The following is a 26,089-nucleotide window of genomic DNA, read 5'->3' on the forward strand; positions in this document are numbered from 1 at the left end:
TTTATGAGAGTCATTGGAATGTGAAACCCTATGGGGATGACTTATCATTCTAGTAAGTTTATTTGTGTCCATTGATTGTGCACTGAATTTTAGTTTTATACTGTTTAATACTGTTTAAGAAAAGGTATTATCTGAATTTGATTAAACTTTTATGATTTTACAGGGGGTTGTGTAAAATTTGCTGAAGTGTGTTTTTCTGTGGCAATGTGGACGTAGCAGTGAGAGGACACCTGTATCCAGTCATAGACATACACAGAAAAGTTTAGCATTGTTCACATAATATGTCTCTTTGCTCGGAGAATCGTTCTCTTTTAGTGAGGAATGCCAAGAAAGACATTTCTGTGCAATGTTCTAAGGTTGATTTCCCCACCTGCTTTGATATGCTGCATATTAAAAGTTTTGAATATTGAACACTTCTTCTTCTTCTTCTTTTTTTTTTTTTTTTGTAGCCACCCAATGGACATTTTCCAAAAAAAAATCCGTAAAACAACTAATAAAAAAAAAATGGCCTTATGCATGTCGGAATTGTGAAAAATACGACAAGAAAAACGGGGTGATAGTTACATTGTGCTCCATTATAATTTTTCATGCGAGATGAATTACAATGAATTTGCCTTCATTTTAAAGATACAAGTCATATAAATTAAATACCTATTGATTTGAATGTGATTTTACATTTTGGGTTCTTTTTAGCGCATATTTGGGGTAGAACAATAATGTCTGAAAATAATCTATTTTTAGCATTTTACACTGTTTTTGCACGTGCTCCTGTGTAAAAATAAGCATATGAAGGTATTGTTTTTAATACCTAAAAATTCAGAGCATGTGGTCAGGAAAGAAATGTCAAAGGTTTGAAAATTTCACACAAAGACTTTTCGGACATAGGTCCCCCCTTAACATTAAATATTAAGGCTAGCTGCTGCGTGCAGATCTGTAGCATTATGGTTTTATATATTTGTCTTTGGTCAAATACTAAGTATATAAAACCATAACGCTACAGATCTGCAGCTAGGATTTGGGCAGTTAAAAATTTTAAATGCGTTTTCTTTCTTTCTTTCTTCTTTTTTTGGCATGTCAGATTTTTTTTTTAAATTGGCCTTCCACTTTTGAAACTGTTTCCACTATCCTACGGCCCGGGTCTGATTTAATATACAAGCTAGAGCATCCAAATCTTTCAATGAGAGAGAGAGAGACTCAGAGAGAGAGAGAGAGAGAGAGAGAGAGAGAGAGAGAGAGAGAGAGAGAGAGAGAGAGAGAGGGGGATAATCCAAGACGAATATATTGGATTCGAGAGGCATTTTTATTCACTCAGAAAAACAATGACTGTTGGACATGTTGGACACATGGGCCTATCATTGATTTACCCCCCCCCCTTCCGGATTTACCTCCCTTACCCCGTTCCGTTTAAACCATTATCGATCGCGTGCCGTTTCCTGACAGCAGCGTAAACTAAGCCATGTGCAGCGGTCACGTAACCACTATAGCACAATCACAGAGTCGAGGTTTCCTCGTCAACTTGTAATGTAATCAACATTTAAAGATCGAGGCATGCGTTAAATACCCTTCGATCAGCTGTTATTATACCCATGTATTGGAAGATCTGTTAAACTATTGACAAAACAGTTTTGGCATTACCTATTGTTATGATTATTGCATACGTAGGAAATTCTTCACGCTCCCTTGAGGAATTTAAAAGTGGATACGTGATTATGTTATAAAGATGCGGCATTTGTGTAGTTAGTTTGGAATTATTTTGCGCCACCTTTTTATTATGTTTTCTTATTTAATATGGGTGATTAATATTCTGAACTATTCCCTGGAAATATTGTAACTGTGTTCATTTAAACTAAGATGCCGGGAGGAGCAGATAGCGTCAAAGTAGCGGTGCGTGTGAGACCATTTAATCAGGTAAACTTAAATATTCTATTGCCTCCATATTTAATTTTCATTAGGTATTTGATACAAACCCAAAATATTTCCATGTCTTTGGCACCATATGCATATGCAGACATGTATGTTGTAATTGTTTCTTTGACAATGTCATTTTGCCAATTTAACTTCAACACAGAACCAGGAAGGTAAAAGATAACAAAGTTAGATAGGCATATATAGGTAATTATATAGGTATTCATTGCAGGCATTGACCATGACTATTGGCCACTACATGTACAGAAAATGCTATCTTGTAATTCCATCAAATTTAACACTCAACAAGTTAGAACTCTATAGGAATACTTTATCTCTTAACTTTCCAAATTAAATTAACACACGGGAGGCCAAGAATGTCATCAATGAACATAAAGTAGAAGTCTACAATAGATCTAAGCTTGATTAAAATGTCTGGTGTTTGGAATGTTAACAAAAGAAGATAAGACATTTCTGTTTAGAACCATAGGTGATCTTGAAATGCATTGTTGATATTTTAAAGTGTTTCAAGAGAAAATCAATAGCCTATAAGTATCGATAAAGCTTTAATATGTGCAAAATCTCACACCACATTTTATCTTTTGCCAAAGAACTAGCACTAGAAAACCAAAGAGGACAAGAAACTCCATATTAAATGCCATATATATGGCCTTTAAAGCAAAGGTATAAAAGAAGGCAATGTAAAAAATTATTTTTGAATTTGATATCATCATTATTCTATACTGAAAGATGCTCATAGAATAAATAATACATGAAAATTGTATTGAATTTTAAATACTATTTCAAAAAGATATACATGTACTTCATGACGAAAGGATTATGAAGTAAGTGTAATCCCTGAACAAATATTTATATAACAACGTAATAAAGGTACATACTCACCTGGGATTTACCTATTAAGGTGCCTCATTGTTTTTACAGCTTAGATTTCACGTCAGTATCATGTATGTAATAAGTACTCAGACACCCACTGTGTCAATTCCAACTGAATCACAGCCTTGGATTAATTATTAATGATTTTTAAATGATCAGTTTTTGTTGAACCAAAGAATTATTACTAAATAATAATTATTAGATAATTATTAGGTACTAGCACACATATCTATTTTTTTTTAAAGAAAACATTTTGGTTTTATATAAATGTTAATGTATTTATATTAACTCAGCAAACCCACAAGAAATTTATCTTTTTGAGTAGGTAGAGTTCACTAAAATGCCTTATTTCAGAAAGTAAATTTAATTATGACTTTATTTTACAGAGAGAGAGAAATGCAGGGTCAGCTTGTATCATATCTATGAGTGGAGATTCCACAACAATAAAAAATCCAGAGAATGGTTCCACAAAAACATTTTCCTTTGATTACTCCTACTGGTCACACAACGGGAGTCAAGAGAATGAGGAAGGGGTGTTCATTCCAGACTCCTCCAACAAGTATACAGATCAAGTAAGGCACTATACATGTATATACTAAGTATACGGATCAAGTAAGGCCACAGTACACAGATCAATTGAGGCCCTCAAGTATACAAATCAAAAAAGGCACACAAGTGTACAGATCATTGTAAGGCACACAAGTGTACAGATCAAGTAAGGCACAGATCAAATAAGGCACTCAAGTATTCAGATCAAGTAAGCCTGGTAAAATAAGTCAAGAAATTAATAACGCACACAATGATATCAAGGCACACAAGTGTACAGATCACTGTAAGACACAAATGTACAGTTCATTGTAAGGCACACAAGTGCACAGATCATTGTAAGGCACACAAGTAAGGCACACAAGTATACAGATCATTGTAAGGCACACAAGTGTACAGATCAAGTAAGGCACACAAGCATTCAGATCAAGTTATATGCACAAATGTACACAATTATTAATACACACAAGTGTACAGGTCAAGTAAGGCACAGATCATATAAGGCACTCAAGTATTCAGATCAAGTAAGCCAGATAAAATACGTCAAGAAATTAACAACGATGATAAAAGAATTAGAATCATGAGAATGTCAATGGAATCTTTATGATGCAGATAAAGGAAATCTTGAACATTACCTTAATTGTCAAATAAAGTTTCAACCACAGTACTTTGCTTTTTTCAGCGTCGAGTTTTCCAGGATCTGGGTCAAGGGGTTTTGGACAATGCCTGGCAGGGATATAATGCAGCCCTCTTCGCATACGGTCAAACAGGGTCAGGGAAGAGCTACTCAATGATAGGGTACGGTCCAAACAAGGGGATAGTTCCCATCACCTGTGAGGAATTATTCAAGGCCATAGAAACAAACAAGGACAACTCAAAACAGTTACAGGTAGGGGGCATAGGTCAGCTATTAGCACTGCTTTAGTAAAAACTGTTTTATATATAATGTAGCTTTTTATATATGTAAAAGGAGCCTGAAATCAAATTATTTTTATGCTTTTATGTATTTAGCATTATTAATTTACATGAGAGGTCCAAATAGAGTATTAATTAAATGGAATAATAATTGCACATTACAGGCCATATGCTTCTATAAATACAAGATTGATTTCTGTCACTATTGATTCAGTATTTATAATTTCCCATTTAGGATTTATTTTTAAACTATAAACATCAAAGGTGCCGTTAAGGAAATTGAGATACAGCCATGTTAAAATGTACATAAATTGATATTCTAGCCCACTTGTGAGAAAGAGGTGTCCTTGGAGGTAGAGCTGAATGATTGCAACAAATGTTGTGCCTGTCTCAATCTATTTGTCTTGAAGACCACTTCTACCTTTACATTGAATCTACCCTCATGAGTTTATTTGTTGCATGAAATGAATGAACATGCCAAGTTTTGTCCACTAGCATTCTTGTTTTAATTAGCATAAAAACTGCATGAGATTAGATAAATTTGAATAGTGTCCATCTCATGAAGATTTTCAGTCAAACCATACAACAACCATTGAATTGTGAATAAATGGCTTTTAATGCTTCAACTAGGTTTTACATGTATGGAAATACAGAAGATTTCTTACAGTGTACGATTCCCACTTGTCAGGCCATCCTTAGACTTTGGAATGGTTATTTTTTTGTTGAAGGAAATTTTGGGAAAAGTTTGAATTTTGTATTGTTTGGAATTTGATATACGATAGTTACAATGAAGTATACTATGGCACAACAAGGAATCTTACAATTTGTAAGCAGAGCTGTTCATGTTATACATATACCACATTATACATGTACATTTTGTTTATTGGTATCAAAAAATTACAATGCTTGAAAATACACAATTTTTTAAAATATTAAAAGGCGACGTGACAACCAGATTTCAACCCGTTAAATTAACATCTTTCATTTCTTCAGATTTTTCTTAGAATATCTATATCAAGACCTGATACAATGTCTTTTTTGTTGATTCTACCAGTAAATACATATAGTGCAAAACCATATAAGCGCAACGCAACGTCCATCTACAGGGGTTTCAATTCTATTGCATGCAAAATGTTATCCTTTTCTTATGAAGCTACAACCATTTAGAAACTTGTCCTTTGTAGGTGTGAATGTGAACATAATATTTTCCATAGCACCACATCTTAAAACGTTAATCTTTATCTATGGTCCAATTTAACAAACAGACGTTAGCTAAATCATTTTGCTACAATTGAGCAAAATTTTGTAAAGAGTCTTTGTGATGTAAACGTGCCAAAAAAAAATAGCAAGTTTTATCCTAAAAAAGCTGGGTGAACACCAAATTCATGTAAAGATTTCATAGAAACCCCTGAATTACTAGAACTTGTCCCACTTTTCTAACAGAATTACTTTTTACCTTAAAATATAATTCTAGCTGGCTTTGATCTCACTTGCACTTGACTTCATTGAATGTAAGATAGCACCACATCTTAAAAACATGTCCTAATAAACAAGCTAAATGCCAATAAGGAAATGGGCCGTGTGATCATGATGATTGGGTTGCACTGAAGATAAAAAATTGAAACATTTTGTTTGAGATTTGTTTTATTAACGCAACAAAAGTATTTTATATAGATAATATATGGAATATAACATTGATCGTGGGATGAAGTCCTGGGTATAAATCAATGCTATAAAAAAAAGAACAATCTAGTAAAACATGAACTATTAGACTTCATTTATCACACAACCCTGGACTAAGATTAAGGAATGGTTCAGAAGAATTTCAATTTACTTCATTTCCAGAAGAAAAACAGTCCCTGTCAGTATGCCATTTTTTTTTTCAGATAAACTCTTCTCAAGTCCTTCTTAGACAACAAAATGTTATCTCGACTGTCTTTAAATTATTTTTCAATCATTGCCTTGTATGTTAAGCTTGCCACCTCAATCTGCATCAAAATAATGTGCTATAAAAGTGACTTCAATGTCTAAAGCAAAACTATATTTCTCTCCTAATACTGTACATACTGCTCAGAATTAACTTATAGAGTTGTAAGCATGCTGCATTAGTTTAGAAATAAAATTGAATTGTTCCTAAAAAATATTTTGCATATAGATATCATCCTCATTCTCATTGTACATATATGTACATTATCTAGTCTAGAGTACAATAATGATAATAAATAAAATAAGAAATTGTATAGAAATTTTTAGTTACTTCTTGAAATACTGAGTAATTTGATTTGTTGATTGGAAGGTTTAATTTGAATTCTTGATTTTCAGGTATCCTTCAGCATGCTGGAGATCTACAATGAGAAAGTTAAGGACTTGTTGGTGAAGGCCAAACAATCACCTGAGGGGCTGAAGATCAGACAGAACCCACAGGCAGGATTCTACGTAGACGGGCTCAAAGTAAGTCACCTTCCACTGGCATACTGTATTGAAGAAAACTTGTGGTAATGATTTTTTCCATAAATTAGTATAAATTTTGAATTTGCGTATTCATGACAACTTTCAAGTACATGAATTCAAACACCTGAATTAAGACAGGAATATCAATGTACTTGTTTAGAGAAAATAAAAAAACTGAATCTACAAAATTTGTGTCAGAATAAACAGGGTGTCAGATTGTGCAGTGTAAATAACAGGGATAAACCATAAGATTGTTATAAAATGAGGGTCAGATTTCACAGTTAAACAGATTGCACAGGACTGTCAGATTATACAGTTTTCTCTCTACTAAGGCTGCACTGTCCCTTACAGTTATATTTTCTCCTATTATATGTATAATTATATACTCCTGAATTATCACTTTTTATAACGCTTTTACTATAGCAAGAATATAATCTATATTAATTTCAACTTGAAATAAAGCAAATATGTCTTATAATAATATTTAAAATGTTTTGTTAAGAATGTGCCAGTGAGGAATTACAAAGAGATAGAGAAGCTGATGGAGCAGGGTACTGTGAACAGGACCACCGCTTCCACAAACATGAATGCCACCAGCAGTAGATCACACATGGTCATCACCATCAGGTTCAACCAGGTAATACACCACAATACCACCACCACATCAATAAACACGCCACACATGGTCATTACCATCAGGTTCAACCAGGTAATATACAACCACCACCACACCACACCACTAACATTATTATAATTAACACACCACACATGGTCATCACTAGGGTGTAATAAAGATTTTTATTCCTTGCTAACAACATCATCAATATCCATAAGATTTCAAATATTTTTTTGATAAAAATGCTTTGTAACAATTCAAAGCATACACCCGGCTCAAGTCGGGTCAAATTTACACCCGACTTTGTAACCAAAAACGTGTTACAAGCTAGATAGGAAATAAAGATTTTTATTCCTTGCTAACAACATCATCAATATTAAGATTTAATAATTATTCAAGTGAAAGTTATTAGTACATTATATATTAATGGATTTAATATCATATAAAATAGAAGAACTGTCATTTCCTCCCACAGACAGACAGCATTCATAAAAGTCTGACTATGTCTGGGTTCCACAAGTTTTGTTATTGACATGGTACTTGTCCTCAACTCTGAGGTCAGTTCTAACAATAGCAGTACTCACAGAGTAGTAATGATCATGGTATTCATTATTGGTTAAGTCTTATACTGCTGACAAAAGATTGATTATAGATGCAATATTTGTGTAAAAGTGCCACTATGTATTTATAATTCAGTATTGATTTGGAATGAATCTTAGGACTGGTCTCCAAGACACTGCACGAAAACATTTTATATAATTTTATACCCCTGCGGTAATTATGTTTGCACACCATGGCCGACATGGTATTATGTAATACATTGTTCTGAGAGCAAAATAAATGTTGAGAAGTTTTTATAGAGAAAAAAATATGCAAAATCTATGTCAGCTGCTAAGGAACAAAGGAATATTGAACATGGAAGCCTTTGATTGTAATTGCATATTGTATTAAACCTTATGTCAACTCCCACAAAGTGAAAAATTACGTCTTCAAATTGTAAATATTTTTGAATAAAATGTGTCTATCCACACCTTTCTTAGGATAATTCATCACAATTATTACCCTAACACACCTGGACTCATCCTATGCCCCCCTGTTCAGGTATATTCCCTGTCTCTGCCTGTATGGGGGGTTTACACATTACGACTGAGCTAAGTGTTTAAGTATTGGATCACTGGTGTCTAAGATAAACACTGTAATGGCTATGAAGTAGACTGAAGAGGTTTTACAGTGACAATTTAATCGTTGTGTAATCATCCCAGACCGAGTCTGTTATCATCCATTGGTACTAAGTGCCAGAATTGATTAGATTTTTGAAGACTTTATCATTTTTTTATTTCCACTTTTGTATATGTCACATTGACCATATCATTCAAAAGAAATAGATTTAGTTTAATAATTATCTAATGGGAAAAATTACTGATAGTTGATTAATGATAATTTGATAGTTTGAACCTTTGAGGACAAGATACCCACTTTTCTCTAAGTTGTTCAGATTATCTTAAAAAAAAAAAGACTTATGGCAAAGCCAATAATTACTTAATATAAAATTACTGATTGTTGAGAAATTGATTTTCAAAATATTGGGAATGTTCTTTATAAGTTTAGTGTGAATTATTGGTGTGTTATCACATAGACTTGTCAGGTAGGCATATTTATAAATGAAGCACTAGCTCTCCTGAAAGTAAGGATACAGAAATCAGATTCACCAAAGTTTTTAATAGATAATGTAATTTCAAAGGATTTAAAATATTGACACTTCTTTAAATGATTTTCTTCAAATGAATTGTGTATTTTAGAGGAAAAAAAGAAACACTGTAACCAAGCTTTTGAAGAAATTATAAAAAGTTTTCAATGAATTCTTGTTTTTCAAAAGCAACCACATATTGAATTAGATTTTTTTTAAAAATAAAATTTATGCTGTATGAAAAGTTGTGCTGAATAAGTAGTACTTGGAATTCTTTTATTGTCAGAGTTGGGATATTTGTGCAGTTGCTATTCAAGGTCACTATCACTAAAGCATTTTTTAAAATTGTTGAGTTGAATGATAGTTGCTTTGTATGAACTACCAAGTTAGGCATCCAATTTTAAAGATTGAATTGAATGCTATAGGCCTCACCTAGGAATACTTTATAGTCTGGGGAATTAACTGTTAATACAACACAAAAATACACATCAAAGGCACCTAAACTTGAGAGCCGATTAACAATTTAAAAATCAATAACTAGTGCAGCTAGTGCATGAATGTGCACTGAGTAAATACCTTGTCACTTAATTGCCATAAAAAGTAGTAATTTTTTAAATCAATGAATGCAATCAATAGGCATTTCATTATTTCTAAAATACCTCGACTTCATATCACAGAAATGGGAGAATTATAGGGCTGGTTTGAGATAGTATTGTTTGTATTGGGTTATAGGTAGATCAAGAACTGTTATTTGAACAATGTAATAAATGTTTAAATGAAAACATTTAAATTATCATAGTATCAGTTGAATGACATGACCATAGACCCAAGGAGGGGGGCATATTTTGGTATTAAAGAAGGCATGCAATAATTATATACACAGGAAATGCTAACACAGTATATCACCACTGTCAAAGATTAATTTTTTTCAGCAGAATTAAATTAATTTACATCATGATATTATTTTACTTTTTATGTTGATAAAGAAATATTTTTCAAATTAAGTGAACAAAAGTTGATAGATAAAACCGTGCATGGTTATTAAAGTTGAAAACAGATTTCCCTGTGAGGTTGATTATATGTGACTGTGTTTTATTGCTATTTGTTCAATTAGTCAGAGAAATCAATCTGGCCCAGAACTTCATCAGACATAAGGCTATAAGTCGGGATTTCCTTCCTCTTAATAGTTCATGGAATGGTGGACCTTTAATTAAATGCCAGACATGCTCTCATGCAGATTCGAACTGAAATTAAAGTTGACCCCAAGGTCATGTAGTGCAAAACATTCACGGCTTTTAACTTTTGGATTGAGATGGACATACATTGTACATGCATGTATTTGTCAATTTGAGAAAGTAAAGAACATACTCTTTATAGACAGCAAGAATGAATAGTATGTCCCAGTCACTAGTGGCTTTAGCTGCTACTTCTAAACTATGATATTACAGCACAGTTAATAAGCAACAAGGAAAGAGAAAACCAATGAAAATGTAAAAAAAAAAAAACCCAAACAAACAGAAAATTCATTGTTTTGTAGTTGGATATAGTACATGTTTTTATTTCACTCATTAGAAAGGAACTTCTTATATTTTCACTCATGCTTTGCAATCATAAAAATTTATCAAAAAATACAGTCCCATTCTTAAAATAAATTCCATGGCATATAGAAAGCATAGAGGAATTCACAAAACAAGAATACCCATTACCAACCCAGCCTGGGGTTTAACTCCGTATTTGTGGAACTTGTTTGCTAGCAGTGCAAGGACAGCACACTATAAGACAGTTTAACTGACTATGCAAGTTAAAAATGTGCTTTTAATGGTGATAGACTTTTTAAAGCATGGCCCAAATTGCTTTATGGTCATTGCAGGAAGTGGGATACAGCTATTTTGGACATAAGTTTTATAAGAGCATACCCTACATGTGTGTATTTGTGTTTTATAATGTACACTCTTTCTATTACTACATGTATAGGTGATAAGAAATGCTGGGGGTGAGAGTAACACCAGGAGTAGTGACATTAACTTGGTGGACTTAGCTGGGAGTGAGAGGGCGGACTCCACAGGTGCTACAGGGGACAGGTTAAAGGAGGGGTCGGCCATCAACCAGAGCCTCTCAACACTGGGCAATGTCATCAGGTAATACACAGAAATGGTGTCTCTCAACAGTCAGCAATATCATCAGGCACTGTACAAAAACTGTGTGTCTCAACACTTGGCAATGTCATCAGGTACTGTTCAAAAACTGTGTGTCTCAACACTGGGCAATGTCATCAGGTACTGTACAGAAACTGTATCTCTCAACACTCGGCAATGTCATCAGGTACTGTACAAAAGATGTGTGTCTCAACACTCGGCAATGTCATCAGGTACTGTACAGAAACTGTGTGTCTCAACACTCAACAATGTCATCAGGTACTGTACAAAAACTGTGTGTCTCAACACTGGGCAATGTCATCAGGTACTGTACAGAAACTGTGTCTCTCAACACTGGGCAATGTCATCAGGTACTGTACAGAAACTGTGTGTCTCAACACTCGGCAATGTCATCAGGTACTGTACAAAAACTGGGTGTCTCAACACTGGGCAATGTCATCAGGTACTGTACAGAAACTGTGTCTCTCAACACTCAACAATGTCATCAGGTACTGTACAGAAACTGTGTCTCTCAACACTCAACAATGTCATTAGGTACTGTACAGAAACTGTGTGTTGATGATGTTGGGTGATACTGATGTCATCAGTAAAACACTACACATTACATAAACTGGGCAATCTAGGATACAAAACAGTACTGTAATGGGCAAATCTGTATTCAGTACAACACTACACATTACAATATTGGACAATGTCTTTAGGCATAAACTTTAGCAAAAACTGGACATTTGCACATACAACATACAAATTACAAAAATTGGACATAGATCTATTCAACACTAATACAATAGAAAATGTCATCAAGTATGACACATACTGGATATTACGCCATATTATATTGCATCAATGGGCAATGCAGTATTGTATGACAATCTAAATTTCACTTAGCAATGTATTTTGTCATTTGTTTCAGAGTAATTAAAGTGCAGTAAATTTAAACACTATACCATGACTATAATTCCATTCTACAATATCACAAGAATCACCTCATAGTACATTGAATTTTGGTTTGAGAAAATGTATAACTTATACATGAAATCTTTGTTTCAGTGCCTTGGCAGACATTTCTGGAGGTAAGAAGAATGTGTTGGTGCCATATCGTAACTCCGTCCTCACCAAACTGTTACAAACGGCACTTGGAGGAAACAGTCGAACCATCATGGTAAATCTAGTTCACTTCCCAAAGATAGTCATTATAATTACAATTAATCACACTTTTTTTTTGTTAGAAATTTACATTCTAGGTAATAAGCATATCCTGTAAAATCACATGATTTAGGGTTTTAAAGTTTGAGGTAAAAAAAAATATTGGTTCATGTGGATTTTGTTTCATGGATGAAAAATTGTAGGGAAGTTATGTAATTTACATTTCATGGTGGACATGATTTTGTGCATGGGTCTCTCATACATGGAGCACTTTGATCTTTCCTATACAGGCATTATGTTGGCTGCAATATTGACAGTAATATGTTTTCAATAAAAAAAAATTAAAATACTAAGTGGATGTACATATCATTTAAGTTAATGCTTGTAAAAATTACCGGTAACAAATGGAGCTTTAAAATATCCTATTTGTCTTTGAATTTTAACTGTCATGAGTTCAATTCATTTTGTTTTCATAATAGCAGTCATTTTATACTCGCAAAAAAGTTAAATAGAAAGATGTTTGACAGCAGAAATAGAACACTTTGGGAATAAAAACTTGCCAGTCAAAACATTAGTAGCAACAGAATTTTTAGAAATTTATCATTCTCAATGTGTAAATTAAATGAACCTAAAAATAACTATTAAAAATTGATCTGCCACAGAGAGATAAAACTCAGTGTTGTGCAGTAAGTGAATATTTGCATAATTAACCAATATGGTGTAAAGATGTTAAATAAATCAACAACTGCAGTTACACTGAAAAAAGATTAATGCAAAGAAGGAATTTAAAGGAAAAAAATTGATCAACCATATCTGCAGTGATTTCTTGTGGGCAATTACCGGTACATCAATTTCTGCTGATGTTTTTTGTGATAGTTCTGTAATTTGCTGCTTTATTTTATGTTTAGCTTTTAAAAAATACAAAGCTCTATGTGTGTTCTGTCAAAGCAATAATTACTAATTCCCACTCCATGACGAGATTAAAAACCTCACATTTATTCTTTAAAGTTCAAGACAAATTTTATTAGCATTAAATTTCAGTATTTGGATTTCAAAATTTCTTGTTGTGAATGCAGATAGGGTATTATATAGAACTGTGAAAAAAAATCTGTTATGACCAAAATAATTGTGTCTGAATATTAAAATAAACACAGTTAATTTAGAGGTAGGTTCATGCTGTCACATTACTTAGTAGCTAAGAAACCCTGTAGTCTACTCTCTACAGTTGATGAAGCTCTGCATTATTGATAATAAATTGATCTCCAGTAATTCATCATTAGACTGTTTGTCTGTTGTCATGCAAACCTTACATAGCTATTTACATCTGTTGTTAATTTCATGAATTCAAAACAACTGTGGAATTTGTGTGTGGTGTAATCTTATGAAAGCAAAATTAATATTAAAATATTGATGTTGACAATTATTTGCTATTTTTAACATGACAGTGTTGAGCAATACCCATGCAGGTCAGAATCTGATAAAACTTACTCCAAACATATTTATTGATCTCCAACAGAATATTACCGATATATAATATGCCGTGCATTTGATCTTGTGACAATTTTCAAATTGACAACACAAACTTGGGTATAATTAATACCAACAACTGTTACGTCAGTATGCAAAATTAACATTTTTCACACTACAACACGTATCCTTTCTCTTGAATACTATGGTCCATTTGATAATCCAGCATGAATTTTAAATTTTATCTCTCCCTTGTGGAAATATGCTAATTCATAATGTATTCAGTATAATGCATATAAACACCTACTATATCATTGTATTGAATATTTTATTTGCTTAACTATTATAAATGAGATTTGTTGATATTTAGATAGCTGCATTGAGTCCAGCAGACATTAATTATGATGAAACACTTTCTACACTGCGATATGCTGACAGGTAAGGCTGGAAGAGTTACCTCCCTGTAACAGCATTAAGACAAGTCTTAGAAAGAGTATAAATGGCATAGTTGGATATAATTGAGCAAGATCATTTATTGTATTGTACCCACTGTGGGACATGGAGACTGATCCTTTGGATGAGACCGTACAAACTGAGGTCCCATGTAGCAGCATCTTCGCCAGCCAAGGGTTTCTGATCCCAAATCTACTCTACAACTGTAGATTTTGGATTGGAAACCCTTGGCTAGCAAAGATGATGTAGCAGTAGGTGCCGGGACGAAAAAGATCCCTCCAATGGCCCTGAGTGCCGAGTATAGGACAGAATTTGTAGCTTTCCACCGGCAAGTGGTGGTGTCTCCATATGAGTGGAATTTTCTTGAGAGGGACGTTAAACAATATACAATCAGTCAATCAATCTATTATATTGTATTATTTTGAACATCATAACCAGCTTTCTAGGCTGAAACTTATAGCCTGGAAAAGATATATAGCCTAAGTATACCACATTACATGCAAGCCATGTAAAAAAAATGTTTAACCTCCCAATTTTATTCATGAAGCAACAAGTAATGAAGGTCAGAGAGGAATATTAGAAGTTTGGTTTTATTCCTCAGGGCCAAGAAGATTCAGAATAAAGCTGTAGTTAATGAGAGTCCCACAGACAGACTGATCCGCGAACTGAAGGAGGAAAATGCTAAGCTGCTGGCGGCACTCGGGAAAGGAGGAGGGAAGACGGCAGACTCAGAAGGTACGTGGGGCTAAGGATTTTTAAATCCTATATTAATATGCAATATGAATGTAAGCATCCACAAGTAGAAATTTAATTTAGTTTTAATCATGGCCCCAGGGAATACTAGGTGGGGCATCAATTTGGGTTTAAAAAAATAAAGAATTGTAGGGGGTCTTATTTTAAAAAATTAAAAATATCAATCTGGGATAGTGTGACTCAAAAGAGCATTGTAGCCTTTGCTAGAGTCATTATGCAGTGATACAAAGGGATATATACAAAGAATTCTACATTAATTTGTGTGTATGTGTTTTTATAGAGTTACAGAGACTTTTGCTGCAGAATGAATCCAGGATGGCAGATATGAACAAGTCCTGGGAACAGAAACTAGAGGAGGCCAGGTAAGACAAAATCACATATGACCTTAACAAGGATGGACAAGGTCAAATCACACATGACCCTAACAAAGATGGACAAGGTCAAATCACACATGACCATAATAAAGATGGACAAGGTCGGATCACACGTGACCTAAATAAGGATGGACAAGGTCAAATCACACGTGACCATAATAAGGATGGACAAGGTCAAATCACACATGACCTAAATAAGGATGGACAAGGTCAAATCACACGTGACCATAATAAAGATGGACAAGGTCAAATCACATGTGACCATAATAAGGATGGACAAGGTCAAATCACACATGACCTAAATAAGGATGGACAAGGTCTAATCATGCATGACTCAAACAAGGATGGACAAGGTCAAATCACACATGACCTAAATAAGGATCACACATGACTCAAACAAGGATGGACAAGGTCAAATCACACATGACTCAAACAAGGATGGACGAGGTCAAATCACACATGACCATAATAAAGACGGACAAGGTCAAATCACACATGACCTAAATAAGGATGGACAAAGTCAAAATCACACATGACCTAAATAAGGATGGACAAAGTCAAATCACACTGATCAAAACAAGGATGGACAAGGTCTAATCATGCATGACATTACCAAGGATGGACAAGGTCTAATCATGCATGACATTACCAAGGATGGACAAGATCAAAGCACACATGACCCTAAGAAGAATGAACAAGGTCAAATCACACCTGACCTTAAGGATGGATATGGTCAAATTACACACGACCCTAACAAGGATGGAGAAAACAAACAAGATCCTAATAAGAATTAACAAGGTCACATCACATATGACTTAAATAAGGATGGACAAGTCCAAATCACACATGACCTTAATAAGTATGGACAAGGTCAAACCCAACCACACATGACCTTAATAAGAATGGACAAGCTCAAAATATTATGACCCCAACAATGGTAGACAAGATCATATCACATAAGACCTTAATAAGATAAAAGGTGAAATCACACATGATCCATACAAAGATAGATAAAATCAAATCTACAACATGAACAAAGATAGACAAGGTCAAATCATAGACAAGGTCAAATCACATGCAACCTTAACATTAGTTGGACAAGGTCAAATCATGGAACTTTAACATTGTTTTATTAACCCTTGATGCATATCCTGGAATATATTGATATGATTTTGAAGTACATGTATAGTTATAAGAGAACCAATCAGGAGATTTTGCTACCTGTGTTTTAGAAATCAATCTTCTCAGCACAGCATATCTTGTTTCATTAAAAAGTCAATGCTTGATTTTTGTACAGAAAAGAGTGGGAGAGGGGCCATGGTGTCAGTCTGGAGCATGAAGAGGAGCACACAGAATGGAGGACCGTGCCTTACTTCACCAACATCAATGAGGACTCACAGCTGTCGGGGGTCGTCAAACTGTGTATTCGTCAGGGTAAGTGCCAAATTTATTTGCGTTGGTAAATGTCAAATTCTGTAAACCTGTCGGTATGGATTAACTTTGTAAACTGGTTCATTAGTATACTGTAGACATACTTTTTTCCACGGATTCTCAATTTCCGTTTAATCCGCATGCTGAAAATTACGCGGATTTCTTAGTCTGTCACTATATGCCTTGCATTTATATTATGTACGCTCGGACAAATTTCCGCGCAAAATTTGTGACCATGTACATAGCGTAAATTAATACCACACGGAAAAAAGTACTTCTACAGTATCTCTATATACATGTTGGTTAATGTAGCTGTGTCAAATTTTGTATTCTTGTCAGTTACCCTAACCAGTTAAACTCTGTGAGGTGTTGGTTAGTATACCACCTCTGTATATGTGTTGGATGATGTAGTTCTGTCAAACTCGGTATTTTTAGTTGGTCAGTACTGTAAAAATAGAGCTGTATTATGTATTTAGAAGAAGCTGTGTATCTGCTAGTGTAGTAGTTGCCAGGTTGGGGATTGAGAATATTTATTATTTTTTATGTAGGTGAAACAACATTTGGAAGAAGTGCGACAGCAACACATTCCATCAGGGGATTAGGGTAAACTTATTCATTGTTGAACCAAGTATTTTCAGCTTCTCTAACTTAAATTTGTTTTATAGTGATAAATCACAAACCTCATAAAGAAAAAACTACTAGTACTCTTGTCGAAAATATGAATAAAATCAAGTTTTTATGCAATTCAAATATCAAAATAAAATAATGCAGTAAAATTTATCTAATCCTGAAACCACCGGGCCAGTGAAGACAAACATTCTGGATTAGACATTTTATACAAATGAATTTACTGAAAAGGCCTTAAAGTTTCGTAATCGTAATAGGGAAGATTTTGGATTATACAACATCCAGATCAGACATTGTTTCACTGTACTATACATGTATTTGTGGACCGGAGTAAGTAATGCAAAGCTTAATTGAGTTTGTGCAATTGGTTTTGGACTTATTATACCCATGCACACAGATAATTACTATTTTTAAGTCCATGATCATGTACATGTATTCAAAACTTTAAAGAATTTTTTGTAACAATTTCAGAATTCAGGATCAGCATGCTGTAATTAAAAACAATGGCTCAAAGGTCACACTTGAACCTGTCATTGGATCAAAGATTTATGTCAATGGCATCAAGCTAAAATCTAAAGAGGAGTTGCCTCATTTGGTAAGAAATTAGGCTTATTTTTTTATGTAAAGTTATGGGCAAAAATGTCATTTTTTTGCTATAAGTGTAATGCACATCATCTTTAGCAATTTATATTTATTTTACAGAGCCGGATCAAGTTTGGGTCTAGTTGCCTGTACTTATATGTGGGTCAAATGAAGGAAAGAAAACCAAATGAAGAAAAAGGCTACGATTATGACTTCTTCATGGCTGAATTAGCAGAGCATCGAGGGGTGGCCATAGATTTACAGACGCCACGCATCAGTGAATCGATGGAGAATCTGAAGTCCTATGTCATATTCCAAGAGTTTATGGACCTGCTTCCTCAGATATCTGAAGCTAATGCCATTAGTGTAGAATTAAAAAAGGTTTGACTCTGAACATTGTTTCACCCATTATTATGTAGCTCATTCTGATATTGCTGACTATATTTCTACTAGAATTTCTTAACAATTTTCATGAATGTAATTTACATAATACAGGTTGACAAAAATTTTTTTGTTTTTTTTTTTGGAATAGATTTAATAAGATAGTGTCACTTCTCAATTGTTTATGATCTGATCTGAATTTTAATTTATTGTTCAGGGATTGAAATTTGAGGCAGAAATCAAAACCAATGAATTCCAGCCACAACAGGCAGCAAAAGAAGTTCAAATCAGGGTCACCAACCAAATCAACAAGAAGGTAATTTTGTTCATTCCAAAAGCTATTCTCTAGAATATGAGTATCTTTTTAAGAAAAAAAAGTCAGTGAAGATAATATATTGTTACTTCTGTAATCAACATATATCCATGATATTTGAGATATCAATCAACGATTGAGATGCCAAGTTCATACAACTCTACAATGAAGGAAGAATAGAGATTGCACCAGTTCTGATCAAAATAAAATAATTTGAGGGAAAGTGATTTATACACCTTTTAACACCTCTCCCCCCCCCTCCGTGAAAAAAAAATAATTATATGAAACATATCTAACTATCTCAATTCTGTAGCATCAAAAATATGAATTATGCTTATGTTCCATTTTCTGTAGGTGTGGGTTTGGTCTAGGGAGAAATTCCTCCATCGTAAGGATCTAATGGAGGAGCTGTACTGTAAATTTATGGATGGGGAGTCCCTACCCCAGGGAAGAGATAAAGACCCCTTCTGGGACCCCGTAGAAGACATCTTCTTGGGGAGGTAAGAAGTGTGCCTTTTTCCATTTATAGTTTTAAATTAAAAAAGCACTAGATGTATTAAGGCTAAATAAATGACTTTGTAAAGCAAGAATTGCAAAAGTATATCTGTAGACATTATGAAAATGAGGTGTTTTTTTTAACATTATGCCTGTTTAAAGGGAGACAAAAATATGTGAAGTCATTAAGATTTTCAATTATGGCCATTTAAAGCTACATTTGTTTGATATGTCTTCTTTTACTTTATTCAAAGCTGCCATGTGATGTTACAAAGCCTTTCGTACTGCGTGGAAACAGATGAACATTTTACGCTACATAACTACCATGGCAGAGAGGAGGCTGTAATAAAAGTCGGGATTTTCCCTCTGGATCAGAAGGGGGCTCGTCTGGGGGAGGAGAGTATAGTAGAACCCCGAGAGTTGGTGGGGAAACCCTTCAGTTACGAGATTTGTATACCGGAAGCCATGGGGGTCAGATGGTGCTCAGAGGACAGGTCAAGGGGCGTGTACTGCAAGTGAGTAGGGGAGATTGTCCTATATCTGATTATAGTTAATACATGTATTTCTACTGGGAAACTCCTTTCTCAAGAACTTTAAAGTTGTTGCAAACTCAAATATGTTAGAACGTGAGGATGGAAATGTTTCAAAACATTTGTTCCTGTTGATAAAACATATTACTTTTATATTGAAAATGAAGGTACTTGTTGAATGGGGGTGTTGCAATGAAACATATGGAGATAAAGAACAAAGAAAATATTATCATTCATATGCTTTAGATGCAATTCATAAATGACACAAAAAAAGAATACTGTAGATCATTTAATTTTCGCGATATCTTATTTTCGCGAGATAGTCATTGACTCTTTATTAGCGAGACAAAATTTTCACTAATTATGGTCATTGCTCTATATAATCTTAAGGAATACTATTAAACGCGAGAATGAAATTTTCGCGAGCATATTGTCTCACGTAATTACGCGAAAATAAAGTTCTCGCGAATAAATAGTGATTTACAGTACATTACACTGTCAGCTAATAAAGGAAAATTCACCCTATCAGATGTGTTAATGCCAGAAAAAACCCCTAGAACTTTTATAGTCTTTTAAAACCTAGAAATGATTTATTTAGGTTTTTAGGCAACAAGAACACAGTAAAGAGTGATACGGTCTGGGGAAAAAGTTACTGTGACTTTGACCTGAAGCATCAAGTCAAGGAGAAGAAAGTCACACACGAGTTTATAAACTACTTACAGACTCATTCCCTGGTGGTGGAGCTCTGGGGAACACAGGGTAGGTAGAGACTTAAGAGAGACTTGATATTAAGTCTATAGACTTAAGTCAGAAGAGACTTGCTATGAAACATGTAGAGACTTAGTTAGGAAAGACTTGCTATGAAATATGTAGAGACTTACTTAGGAAAAACTTGATATGAAGTATATAGAGACTTTAGTTAGGAGAGACTTGATGTCAAGTATGTAGAGACTTAAGTCAGGAGAGCCTTGCTGTGCAGTATGAAGAGACTCAAGTTAGGACTTAGGAGAGACTTGCTGTAAAAAAAGTAGAGACTTAGTTAGGAAAAACTTGATATGAAGTATGTAGAGACTTAAGTTAGGAAGACTTGATTTCAAGTATGTAGAGACTTAAGTCAGGAGAGCCTTGCTGTGATGTATGAAGAGACTCAAGTTAGGAGAGACTTGCTATGAAATATGTAGAGACTTGGGAAAAACTTGATACGGAGTTTGTAGAGACTTAAGTTAGGAGAGACTTGATTTCAAGTATGTAGAGACTTAAGTCAGGAGAGCCTTGCTGTGAAGTATGAAGAGACTTAAGTTAGGAGAGACTTGCTATGAAATATTTAGAGACTTAGGAAAAACTTGATATGAAGTATGTAGAGACTTAAGTTAGGAGAGACTTGATATGAAGTATGAAAAGACTTAAGTTAGGAGAGACTTGATATGAAGTATGAAGAGACTTAAGTTAGGAGTGACTTGACATCAAGTATGTAGAGACTTAAGTCAGGAGAGACTTGACATCAAGTATGTAGAGAAAGAGACTTGATTTTAAGTATGCAGAGACTTAAGTCAGGAGAGACTTGATATCAAGTATGTAGAAACTTAAGTCAGGAGAGACTTGATATCAAGTATGTAGAAACTTAAATCAGGAGAGACTTGATATCAAGTATGCAGAGAGTTAAGTCAGGAGAGACTTGATATAGATTTTTTTATATGTCAGGAATGATTTTTAATGAAGTATGTAGAAACTTTAGTCAGGGAGACTTGATATGGGGTGTGATAAAATAAAGTCAGAAGAGATTTTATATGGTTTAATGTCTAGAGGAATTTATTTGGAGTACAGCAAAACTCGGTTATATGAAGTCACTGGGACCTATGAAATTACCTCACTATATCCGTAATTCGTTTTAACCGTATAAGAAATTCATTAAATTTATTTAGCTAGGAATCCAAGATGACTTCGCTATATCCGTAAATTCGCAATATCTGTGTTCGTACTAACCGAGTTTTGCTGTATACACTATGAAACAGTCAGGAGATACTTTTCACTTGTTATGTAAAGACAATCCTAGATAGGCTGGTTAAGGAATATGTAGAGACATCAGCCAGGATCAGTTGTACAGGGGGTATGTTTTGATTACAGCTAGTGAAAACTTAACACAGGGTATGTATAGACAAGCTAGGAGAGTATGTAAAGAATTAAGCTAGGAGAAACTTGTCATAGGATAATTGTAGACTTCTCCATAAGAGTTTTGAGTAGACTTAAGCTAGGATTTGGATTTGACATACAAGTTTGGAGTGACTTGTTACAGGCACAGCATTGTTAAGGCTGCATTAAAGAGCAGAGTATAATAGATATGGAAAATTTTACTTTGACACAATGCAAATACTGAACATTATTATACCTCTATTGATAATACTCGAATTTGATTGGCTGGTAAGAAAACTTTAAAACACAACAATGACTCCAAATGGTACTGTTTACAGCAATAATGACCTAGGAATCATTGCACGTGGGATATAATGACCCGAACATTATTATTAATGACCGCTAAATAATGACCTCTTAATCAAAAATTCCTTTTTGAGTGAAGTTAATGCATAAAATAATAATTTTTCGAGAAAAACAACAGGTTTTTAAAATTGTGCATGGTCTGTTTTGCATTACCACACAGAATATGGCAAAATTTTATCGTTAACTAAACTTAAACAGTTTACTCATAATTTCAAAATATCGTTACAATTCAGTTCAATGGAATGTAATTCTAAGCGGCTTTTTAAAGAGTTGAATTCTGTGGTAGATTTTGACTGTGTAGAGGAAAAGTAATCGCTAGTTATAACAATGAATGTCGCTATCAACCAAATATTGTTTTAATCAGTAAATTATGATGCAAAAACTTACACAACTTGCAGATGTCAATGTAAACAACTTCACTATATGGAGTGTAGCGAATCCCGATCCCAATCAAAGAAAGAATTGATAACAGTTAGAGATTCATACTTTTCAATATATATCGGTATATTAAAACAATTGATTACCCCTTGTGAGTTCAACATGGTGAAATAGGCTTGGTTAAGCTACACGGCCTCGGTATGTAGAGACATCAGCTTGCTAGTGTTTGATCATCAACATAGTAAGAAGTGATGCAGTTTTTGTGTTGTGAGAGATAGATCAAGTTATTAATATTTTGACAGGGAAAATGTATTCTATAATTTAACAGATTTTCTTTAATTAAACAGATGCTGAATAGAATATTAATTCACTCATGTTACCTTTGTATAAGGATATTAGATATTATCCTGAGTATGTACAGTATATGGAACAGAGTATTGAATATATCCGACCCTGTTTTGTGTAAAGGAATGATACATGAAAGGTTCACTTCCTTCTTTTGTCTTTTGCGAGGGCATACATCTGAAAGGAAATGTTCCTTAATGATGTTCTTCGATGCTGTTGCTGTAATGAAACCGAGATTCTGTAATTGCTGCTGCTTTGAACTTGGAATTCACATTTTGATATTTCAAATTTCAAGTAATGGGGCTCAAGTTGAAATATTAAATCATATGTATATATAACATAGACTAACTGAATTATGTTTAGTTATAGCTAAATAAGGAATTTTCAAAGGAGATAAAGTAAAATAACAAAACTATTGGGAGAGATTTAACACATGACTATTAGGAAATTTAAAGAACTTTAAAAATGTATACTGAGACTTTTCACAGAGATTCCACAGGCATACTTGAATAGAGAACTTCAAATACCGGCCTACAACAACCCTTACCAACTCAACTGACATGCAACTGTTAAAAGCAACTCGATAGTATATGTACTGAAAATCTACAACACTGTATATGTATATAAGACCCTATACTGAAGCAAGTGCTTTCTATGTTACTCTTTTTAGGTATGAGTGAAACCTATTGCTACTGCATTCGTGTGTGAACATTTTCAGCTTCTTCTCTGAAACCACTGAACCAATTTCAACCAAATTTTGTGTACAACATTAAAAAATAAAAATTGTGAATTTTGCAATGCCCTTGCCTAGGGGTGCCAAAACCACTAAAATTTGAAATCTTTAAAAATCTTTATTCCTGGACATCAAGCTGGCAAACTGTTAGCATGAATGTAATGCAGTCCTTTACCAAAATTGTGTTCATGAGAGATCAGGGGTTCTAGTCTAGGGTGGGGCTATATAATATATTTGACAGGGGCCAAAATGCACATCGGGCTTAATTTACCCCCCCCCCCCCCCCCCCCCAGGCGTTCATCATTTAACAAACTAGAATCTACACTATAGGATGATTCCATATAAATATCCTAATCATAGCTTTGAAGTACTTGAAAAGAAGATTTTAAAAGGTTTCTCTACATATCCCTATGTAACACTGATATTTCCTATATATATGTAAGAATTGAATATATCCCACCCTGTTTTGTGAACAAATTTGAATATACATTACCTGAGGATGATTCCACATGAGTTTCATCTTTCTTGGCCCAGTGGTTCTGGAGAAGGATTTTTGTCCTATATATTCCTATGCGAGGGCCCCACCCTTACAGGGGTCATGATTTGAATAAATGTTACACTACCTGAGGATGATTCCACATGAGTTTCATCTTTCCTGGCTCAGTGGTTCTGGAGAAGAAGATTTTTAAAGATAACCTATATATATTCCTATGTAAAATTGCTGCTGCATGATTCTGAACAAACTTGAATCTACACTTTTGATATTTCAAATTTCTATTATATTCCTATGGGGCTCAAGTTGAAATATTAAATCATATGTATATATAGTTTCATTTTTCCTGGCCCACTTGAGAAGAAGATTTTTAAAGATTTTTCTTATATATTCCTATGTTAAACTTATGTTTATTTATAACCCTTGCCCCAGGGGTCATGATTTGAAAAAATTGAATCTACAAAGGATGATTCCACATGACAAAACTATCTTTCCTGGCTCAGTGGTTCTTGGGAGAGATTTTTTAAAGACATGACTATTAGGAAATTTAAAGAACTTTAAAAATGTATGATTCCACATGAGTTTCATTTTTCCTGGCCCAGTGGTTCTTGAGAAGAAGATTTTTAAAGATTTTTCTTATATATTCCTATGTAAAACTAGGGTCGGCCATTTTGGCCCCTCCCTTGCCCCAGGGGTCATGACAACAAACTTACCAACTCATGATGACATGCATCTTTCCAGGCCCAGTGTGAGAAGAAGATTTTTAAAGATTTTTCTTATATATTCCTATGTTAAATGTACTGAAAATCATGACAACAAACTGTATATGTATATGAGTTTCATCTTTCCTGATAGTGGTTCTTGAGAAGAAGATTTTTTAAAGATTTTTCTTATATATTCCTATGTAAAACTTTAGGTCACCTGAGTGACTCAGGTGAACAAACTTGAATCTACACTACCTGATTATGATCCAACATAAGTTTCATCTTTCCTGGCCCAGTGTGTTAAGAAGATTTTTTAAAAATGCCATTAATTTTTAATAAATTCTTCTCCCCTTGAAAAGGGCGTGGCCCTTCACTGAACAAACTTGAATCCTTTTCACCCAAATTTTGTGCCAAGTTTGGTTAAACAGTGGTTCTTGAGAAGAAGATGAAAATGTGAAAAGGGACAACAACGACAACAAAAATTGTGAATTTAAAAAAGCATTAATTCTTTGAAAATCTTCTTCTCTGCTCCTGGGTATTAAGTAAGCTAACTAAGTACATAGTTATGATGAGCAAGAGTGCCTCTTCCAAAATTGTGAATTTTATGGCCCCAGGGTGGGGCCAAAACCACTAATTAATTGAAAATGCAAATCTTTGAAAATCTTCTGCTCTGCTCCTGGGTATAAGTAAGCAAACTAAGTACATAATTATGATGAACAAGAGTGCCTCTTCCAAAATTGTGAATTTTATGGCCCCAGGGTCAGGGGTTCTAGTGCTAGGGCGGGGCTATATAGATTATATAATGAAAATGCATTTATTCTTTGAAAATCTTCTTCTCTGCTCCTGGGTATTAAGTAAACTAACTAAGTACATAGTTATGATGAGCAAGAGTGCCTCTTCCAAAATTTTGAATTTTATGGCCCCAGGGTCAGGGGTTCTGGTGTTAGGGCGGGGCTCTATTGATTATATAATGAAAATGCATTTATTCTTTGAAAATCTTCTGCTCTGCTCCTGGGTATTAAGTAAGCTAACTAAGTACATAGTTATGATGAGCAAGAGTGCCTCTTCCAAAATTGTGAATTTTATGGCCCCAGGGTCAGGGGTTCTGGTGTTAGGGTGGGGCTCTATTGAATATACATGTATTGTGACAATGCATTAATTCCTTCAAAATCTTCTTCTCTGCTCCTGGGTAATAAATAATCTAATTTAGTATAAAGT

The 26,089-nt window shown here is 34.2% G+C and overlaps 1 protein-coding gene across 5 annotated transcripts in view; it reads left to right on the forward strand.

Moving 5' to 3' along the window:
- Positions 1 to 1,427: 1,427 nt before the first annotated feature.
- The window catches only part of LOC134236435 (kinesin-like protein KIF28P), a 34,685-nt gene continuing 10,023 nt past the window's right edge, over positions 1,428 to 26,089 (forward strand). For 2 of the 5 annotated variants that reach the window (XM_062718605.1, XM_062718606.1), the window contains exons 1-19: positions 1,430 to 1,908; positions 3,186 to 3,371; positions 4,028 to 4,234; positions 4,584 to 4,613; positions 6,583 to 6,711; positions 7,214 to 7,348; positions 10,989 to 11,152; positions 12,221 to 12,332; positions 14,154 to 14,221; positions 14,838 to 14,971; positions 15,270 to 15,351; positions 16,661 to 16,797; positions 17,343 to 17,397; positions 17,893 to 18,016; positions 18,124 to 18,384; positions 18,602 to 18,700; positions 19,052 to 19,197; positions 19,447 to 19,707; positions 20,321 to 20,481. In XM_062718605.1, the coding sequence (XP_062574589.1) occupies positions 1,852 to 1,908; positions 3,186 to 3,371; positions 4,028 to 4,234; positions 4,584 to 4,613; positions 6,583 to 6,711; positions 7,214 to 7,348; positions 10,989 to 11,152; positions 12,221 to 12,332; positions 14,154 to 14,221; positions 14,838 to 14,971; positions 15,270 to 15,351; positions 16,661 to 16,797; positions 17,343 to 17,397; positions 17,893 to 18,016; positions 18,124 to 18,384; positions 18,602 to 18,700; positions 19,052 to 19,197; positions 19,447 to 19,707; positions 20,321 to 20,481 (2,548 nt within the window). In that variant the 5' untranslated portion in view covers positions 1,430 to 1,851. Of the gene's footprint in view, positions 1,909 to 3,185; positions 3,372 to 4,027; positions 4,235 to 4,583; positions 4,614 to 6,582; positions 6,712 to 7,213; positions 7,349 to 10,988; positions 11,153 to 12,220; positions 12,333 to 14,153; positions 14,222 to 14,837; positions 14,972 to 15,269; positions 15,352 to 16,660; positions 16,798 to 17,342; positions 17,398 to 17,892; positions 18,017 to 18,123; positions 18,385 to 18,601; positions 18,701 to 19,051; positions 19,198 to 19,446; positions 19,708 to 20,320; positions 20,482 to 26,089 lie in introns of all 5 variants that reach the window. The other 3 variants (XM_062718604.1, XM_062718607.1, XM_062718608.1) reach the window with 3 other exon arrangements.

The sequence above is a fragment of the Saccostrea cucullata genome, unplaced genomic scaffold, assembly GCF_032062105.1.
Source record: "Saccostrea cucullata isolate Sc308-1 unplaced genomic scaffold, CSIRO_AGI_Scuc_v1 ctg42, whole genome shotgun sequence".
Classification (NCBI taxonomy): Eukaryota; Metazoa; Mollusca; class Bivalvia; order Ostreida; family Ostreidae; genus Saccostrea; species Saccostrea cuccullata.